Genomic DNA, 7,205 nt, shown 5'->3' with positions numbered 1-7,205 from the left:
GGGCGCTGTCTATAAATAGATATTTTGCTACAGACACAGCCCAGGTACTTCAGGCGAATTAGGACTGATAATTACACAAAATTGTTTTCTTTTTATTATCTCAGAGTAAAATTTAAACTTTTTCATTGTTCTCTTTTATAGCCAGCATTGCCATAGCTTTAGAAAATGTAATAATTAAACTTTTGGGGATAGGCGTCATTATTCTCAAAAGGTTTATCTCTAAAACATTACATAATCAATTGGAATGAACATCAATAGTAAACATGGAGCAGACGCTAATACTTCTTCAAATTTCAGACAGTGGTATGTTCAAACGCTGTTTTATTTTGTATTCGACGTTAATGGAGAACATTTCATAGATAAATAAAGAGATACTTTAGCAATACTTTTACTTTCTTTGTAACCGCATGTAACGAAAATACAAGAGGAACAAAAATTGCTGCACGTTTACCATTAGGATGACCAGCCTCAATAATAATTCACCCAAAAGCGTACAATCCCAAGACAAAATTCCTGTAATCTTGATTAATATTTTTCATCAATTGTAGATCAAAAAACTTATTTCGCTTAGGCATTATCCATAGTTCATGTAATTTAGAAAATTTCCCACAGTAAATCAATAAAGTTAGACGAATCTGTTGCAGCTGAAAACGTACAAAAATGTAATCAAATCAGTCAATATAAGAGTGGATTAGTATACTCTTACGGTACAATGCCTGACACAGTCAGCAGCCGCGGTTTATGCCGGTTTTGTTCATTTTTAATTCAACTGCTCTTTGTAATTTATTTACAGCATTTCCAACAGGCGGATTTTCTCACAGCATGGGCCTCGAATCAGCGGTGCAACATCACTGGGTTCAAAGCAAAGGTGTGTGTGGGTACGCGCGCGTGCTTATGCGTGAAATAAAACTGTAAACTGTAAGTGGTGTCGTGTTATATACCTAGATTGGCATGTGGTGCCCGAATTATAGAGTGTGCTGGACTGTGAATGTCGCTGGTTCAAAACCAGAAAACTTCCTTTGCTGCATGGTTAGAAGAAATGGGTATACATGTACCTGATTTATCGATAGAGTGTAAAAGACAGGGGAAGGTAAGTGCTGACCATTGCTTTCCACATGCTGTGTCCTTGACAAAGTGGAGCACCAATTAATTATGCTTTCTGTCTTTATGTCTGACAATTACAGATAATTTAATTTTTTAATATCAAATTTAAGATGATTATATACCTGTTTTTAAAAAAAATTCAATTTGTACTTTAGTTGTTATTGCTTTAGCCAGTAGAGTTTTACAACGTGTTTGAGTTATAAGTACATTTACCCTTGGTTATGAGGGCATGTATATCAGCTGAAATGCTAGCAAATCTTTATGCTCAATGAAGGGTCAGTGTCTGCGTAAATATTTTTATCTTGACAGGAGATCTGATAAATTTCTGTATCTCAGTGCTGGAAAACGCTGGTGAGTAAAGCTAAATGGTAATTAACTTTCTATTATGAGGTAGTCTAAGTGAACTGTCAAATGGAAAACACACATCATGTGGTAGGAAAAAAGGATCGAGATGTCTTCTGACAAAGCTCACATTTTGTTCACATTTTGCATTGTCTGTTTAGGAACTGCAATGCAAATGTCTTCTTTGCTTGAATAATCTATAGAGACTGCCTGGTCCATTAGATAATCCACTCATTTTTTGCTGTGAGTGTAGAGAAAGAGAATGCATGAAACATTCCATAAGATGGTCTACTCATTTCTTTGTTAGTGTAGAGAACTAACAAAAATCTACTCTCTTGATGTTGGGAATAGTAAATTAACAAAGTGAAAGATACTGCAGATATATTTTTATTGTTTCCTTTATTTGTAGCAGATTTGTCCAAAAGTATTGAAAATGTATCGTCTAATTATCATTTTCAAATTATAGACATTTTTGAAAGAAATAACTATAATAAAGAATAACATTCAAGTATCATGCATGTTCTGTTTTGTGAAGCATTGACTAAATTTGCAGGGTTTTTAAGTCCATTTTAACAGGCTTTGATGACAATATTTTAAGATCAATTGAGATGATGGGCCAGGTAAGAAAATGAGATGTTATTAAAAGAAGCATTTAAAATCTAATTAGTTTAATGTTTCAGTAACACTTATTTTGTTAGCGAGAAACTTGTAAACATATTTAACCACATCGATCAGTTTCAGATTGTCAAATATGTATTAACTTTTCTGCTTAGAGACAGGCACCTCTTGTGATAATATAATGGCTTGTGAATAAAAGAGGTTAGTTACTTATAGGGTAAATTAATTTATAATTAATTTATTTATAGGGTCATTAGGCATTCCCTTTGTCCAAGAATCATTCAAGAATTATGCTGATGTTAAGCATTTGAGCAGACTAGACCAGCTTCTCCATGCATGTTCTGCCAACCACGTTGCTTGCAGAGCTAGCACAAAACAGGTGAGGGTTTATTTGTAGATAAGCATCTCTCACAAGATGATAAATATCTAAACCTATCATCCATTTCTCAGCACATTCTGAATAAAATCTGTAGAAATAATGAATAAAGTACGTGCTTGATCAATGCACTTTTAACAAATTTGTGATATTTTTGAAGGTAGAGACTATATCCTCATGAAAGATACTGTATATGCTTGGCTGCAGCACCTAGTCTTTCTTCTTTTGTTTCTTTAAAGCATTATTAATATACACTTAAAAGTTTAGGTAATATTTTTTTGGTAAGTGGGTAACACATTAATCTTAATCACTATTAAGAGTTTTAATCTATTTTTCAGGGTAAAGCAATGTTAGAAACTGCAAGCAGAGTGTTCATGGATCAAAATATTTCTAAGCTCTTGTCTAGCCTCAGCCACTGTCATCATGCAGTTGTGTTTGGTGCAATCTGTGGTTGCCTAGGAATAGCAGAAGAAATAATGTTAGCTACATATATGTCTGGATTGGCACGTACAGTAATGGCAAGTGCGGTTCGCCTTGACAAAGTTGGACCTATTGAGGTAGGGAGTGTGCAGTAAAAATAGGAGCTTTTATTTTTTAAACTATAATGGCTTTGCAGCTGACATTTGCAGTTAATGAGAAAAGGATATAACCTGAATGTCCGTTTTAATGGTACACTTATTCAGCATTAGATCTATTTATTTATTTCACTGTTTGTTTGTAAATTATTTGCTTAAGTCATTGATAATCATCAATTTATTTATCCTGTGTGACTGGGGAAAATGTTTTTAAGTGTCCTTTTTTCTTTATCAAGTACAAATCATGAAGCTGAAAATCTTTGCCTTAAAGTAATTTCTCCATATGTTATTTTTCTTTCAGGCACAGAAAATAGTAGCCAGTCTCCAGAAAGTTATTCCAGAGATTATCCATAGGTAAAATGGAGAGACTTTTAATAACATTTAATGTTAATAGAAATGTTTTATTTTGAATGGTGTTTGATTACAAAGACTTTCTAGCCAAGAGAGTATCAGATACTATCTTGGTAGCTGACACTCCAAGAGAGTATCATATACTATCTTAGTAGCTGACACTCAGTTTAGCATATATAACTATTCTGTAATGAATTTGAGATCCTAACAATCATTACCCTTTTTTTTAAATGACTATAAACAGTAGAAGGACTTTGGACTACACAAATAGGACAGCTATAAACAAATTCCATCTGCATGTTCATTATGTACTTTAGAGAGCTGGACTTCTAGATATTGCCTGATGATGATATAGTATTTTTAAAATACAGCAAGCTGAAACACGTACTGCATAGATAGGCAATTATCACCTTTACAGAAGTAGACTAATTTTTTTTACTGGCATTTGATGAACAGCTGTTGGTAAGTGGCAACATTTATAAAATATCCAAAACACTATTTGTTTCTATTAACTCTTCTTTGTTTCTGCAAGATGCACTTGAACTTTAAAACTATCCTTATGAGTTCTACTAATGTAACAAGATTTTTATATTTGACGATTTCTTGGAAAAAAACTTCATTAAAAAGTGCTTGCTTTCATATTATCTAGATTTGTAACAAGTATAATTTTTTGTGGGCAGGCTAAAGATTCGAACCACCCAAGAAGCATGTATTACTTATCCTGTTTTGGATATTCTTCAAAACTGCCATGATCGCCTCTTTTGCAAACTTTTTAACTCCTGATCTTGTTTACATCCATCACATTATAATATTAACTTTTTCCCTTATACACATCAACTGCACAGTAACAGGTGCGTATATGCATAAATTTCGTCGTGCCTTCAAAAAATATATATGAGGAAGAAAAGTTAAAGATTTACAATTGCCTTTCGGTCACCATGGAGCAGATTTAATTCCTTTGTTGCCCTAATAGCATTCTGCCATGTTGACTATTATTGTTGTACTAAATACATTGTGTTCTTGTTAAAAGAAATGCCCTGCCTCTGACAAACTGCTAATACAATTACATAAATTTCAAATGTAAAAGTGGTCTGATGGCCAAAGTCAAAGATTATTTTAAACCTTAACATACCAAGGGGGTCCTCTGAGAACCCCAGAGGGGGATATTTATTGATCCTGCTGTAACTATAATAACAGATTAATTCCTGACTTTTGGATGTATCCCGCATCAACTTTAGGTAAATATTATATAATAAACTTATAAAAATTTCTTTCAAAAAAAGGTAAAAAAAACAAACTGCAAACATTTTGTCGGTGAGACATATAGGACGACCAGCACAACAGCTGACTTGAGCTAAGGACTGTAGCGATGGCAACTCATGAATCTGTACCCTTTTTTTTTTTTTAATGAAATGATATAACTGGTTGTACATGAATATTGTCCTGTATATAATCAGATGCAAAAATAATATGACTGGTTGTACATGAATATTGTCCAGTATATAATCGGATGCACAAATGTATACACTGTACTGTTAAAATTACATAAACAGTTTTACATGTAAAAATGTATAGACACTTTTATGAAGAAGAGTATATGAATTTTATTGGCTAGCTACTGTTGAAATAAAATATTTGATTCTAAAAATGCTTGCATCGCTGAAAGTTTGTTTCCATTATCCAAAAACCTTATTCGAATAATCTATCACAACAATACCCACAAGACTTATTCTTGAGTGCTAAGATATTTTCTTGTCATCGAACATATTAGTAAATGTAAGTTTGTCAATGGGTGCGTTTCTTTCTTTATTTAAATAGAAGTCCACTCTTGACATCAGTGTGTTGAACAACTATCGCCCAGTTTCCAATTTGACCTTTCTCTCTGAAGATCATGGAGAAGGTAGTTTTGACACCGCTCTGGACTTGCTTACAAGAGCACCATCTTTTCCCCCAAGCTCAATCGTCATAAAGACCTTTTCAGAGTACCGAAAGTAATTAATTCAACTAACCACATACATATTATCTGCCCTTGACAATGGTGATGCCACTACTGTACCTGTCTGCTGCATTCGACACCATCGACTACTATCTGTTCCTTCAAAGACTTCACACCTTCTATAGAATTTCTGGACCTGCATTAGTATGGCTCAACTCCTATCTCACTGATAGGAACCAGACTGTGTTTGTTGATGGTCGAAAATCTCTCCCTACTCCACTTTCCTATTGGGTTCCCCAAGGCTCAGTACTTGGCTCAATTTTGTTTGTTTTGTACACAAAACCACTTTCATCATGCATCCAGTCTCATCATGTTTCTCATCAATCATATGCTGAAAACACAAAACTGAACTACTCCACTCCACCAACTGTCTCTCTACTACTAGCCCTACAGAAGCCTATACTAGTGACCTAAAAGACTATAAATGATAAAAAACAAGCATAAACTAAACAATGACAAAACAGCACTCCTATACTTTATATAGAACAGGGGTGGGCAAAAATTTCTTTTTGCGGCAGGCCGGTAAAATACCAAAAACACATTCCAGGTGACTACACAATAAACCCAGTGATAATGGAATGGACCACTATTTATAAATGATTACATAATGGCATTCACTTACGGAATTTGTATAAAGTGAAGCTTAATTTTAAATTCACTCACAATAAAACTTTAAAAACCAACATTTGAATCAATCCCTAAATACGCTTACTACTTTCTTGTATACTGGAAAAGAAATTGTAGGTGTATGGAATTGACTCCAAAAATGGTTTTGCACACTGGATTACGCTAAATACCTTATCATTAGATGACAGTAAATCACTTAAAATAAACTGCATTATCAAGAAAATCGAAAGGATATTTTTCTTTGTTATTTATAAAACCAGCCGTAAAATTATCGTTGATTTTCATCCTTTTTTTTTTTTTCAACTATCATCTAGCTCATCTGCTTTTTTGTACATGTACAACCACCGAGCTTGCTTGGAAAGGGACGCGACTCCCTCCAATTTGGTTCAGCACCCGCTTTGTGGTATTACTTCCCTTTTCCCATTGACCACGAAAAAACTGCTAAAACTTAACGCGTAAGAATCATCCATAATGCTAGGAAAGACTAAGTGGGTATACAGCGGGCATAGACAACGTGTTAAAATATGTTATTAAGGTGGACAAAAAGGATTTATACACAAAACCGGATGCAGATGATTTTTAAGGAATGTATATAAGAACTATTTCAATAGGTTCTGTACTTTTTGCACCTCTCACAAGCTTTATTACCAACACTAAAGTGCAGCACTGCAGATTTATTCAGTTATTAAAGTACTTTATTGTTTCTGCTTTGAGAGAATTACTTCAAAAGTCTACACAGCAGTAAGTAAATATAACTTACAGTAGTTAAGGGGTTTTCTTTCATCTTTAACAAAGAACTATCACACACTTGTCTTAAATTCTGGAAAATGACAAGGTGATCTACTATTTGTGGCCTTTTTCCCATATGCTTTGCTTAGAGTCTATAACCTTGTTAATTTTAGCACCGTCTCATGGCTCTAACAAGAATACACAGGTAAATATACTTTCCCATATGAAGGCCAAGAACTGACAAGTTTTATCCTTCATTTTTAAAGCATTATTCTTTTTCATTCACTATAGAAAGCACAGAAAAGAAAATTCATTTAACTGTCAATTTTCTTTTTCTGCAGTAAGTATAGCATATCTAGTGATAATAGATTTTTTCATGTTTTCTATTATTTCTATGTTTATTATTGCTTTGACAGCAGTTACCACTATACTTCACAAACTGATAATCAGTACAGAGAACCAAAGTTTATACACATCATGAATGTAA

General features: G+C 33.7%; 1 protein-coding gene across 2 annotated transcripts; it reads left to right on the top strand.

Annotated features, from left to right (window-relative positions):
* Window positions 1-156: 156 nt before the first annotated feature.
* Window positions 157-5,014, top strand: LOC112556265 (urease accessory protein F-like). Of its 2 annotated transcripts, none has more exons than XR_003097697.1 (7): window positions 157-303; window positions 794-868; window positions 1,414-1,455; window positions 2,313-2,443; window positions 2,779-2,997; window positions 3,317-3,468; window positions 3,507-4,029. XR_003097697.1 is itself a non-coding variant. In XM_025225104.1 (7 exons), exons 1-7 carry the CDS (start codon window positions 264-266, stop codon window positions 4,147-4,149), a joined length of 663 nt encoding a protein of 220 aa, XP_025080889.1. In that variant the 5' UTR covers window positions 160-263; the 3' UTR covers window positions 4,150-5,014. The 2 variants fall into 2 exon arrangements, 1 of the variants encoding a protein (XP_025080889.1); XM_025225104.1 differs by lacking the exon at window positions 3,507-4,029 and adding an exon at window positions 4,047-5,014 and having other exon boundaries at window positions 160-303; window positions 3,317-3,369.
* Window positions 5,015-7,205: the final 2,191 nt, after the last annotated feature.

Source organism: Pomacea canaliculata, linkage group LG2, assembly GCF_003073045.1.
Source record: "Pomacea canaliculata isolate SZHN2017 linkage group LG2, ASM307304v1, whole genome shotgun sequence".
In the NCBI taxonomy this organism is placed as follows: domain Eukaryota; kingdom Metazoa; phylum Mollusca; class Gastropoda; order Architaenioglossa; family Ampullariidae; genus Pomacea; species Pomacea canaliculata.
This window is presented reverse-complemented; position numbering and strand designations above follow the sequence as displayed.

What these genes read in the sequence shown, in the direction of transcription:
- LOC112556265 (XM_025225104.1), top strand. Translation starts at nt 264, where the DNA reads ATGGAGCAGACGCTAATACTTCTTCAAATTTCAGACAGTG. An exon ending in GCAGAGCTAGCACAAAACAG is followed by an intron (nt 2,444 to 2,778) that starts GTGAGGGTTTAT and finishes TCTATTTTTCAG; the next exon opens with GGTAAAGCAATGTTAGAAAC. An exon ending in ACAAAGTTGGACCTATTGAG is followed by an intron (nt 2,998 to 3,316) that starts GTAGGGAGTGTG and finishes TTTTTCTTTCAG; the next exon opens with GCACAGAAAATAGTAGCCAG.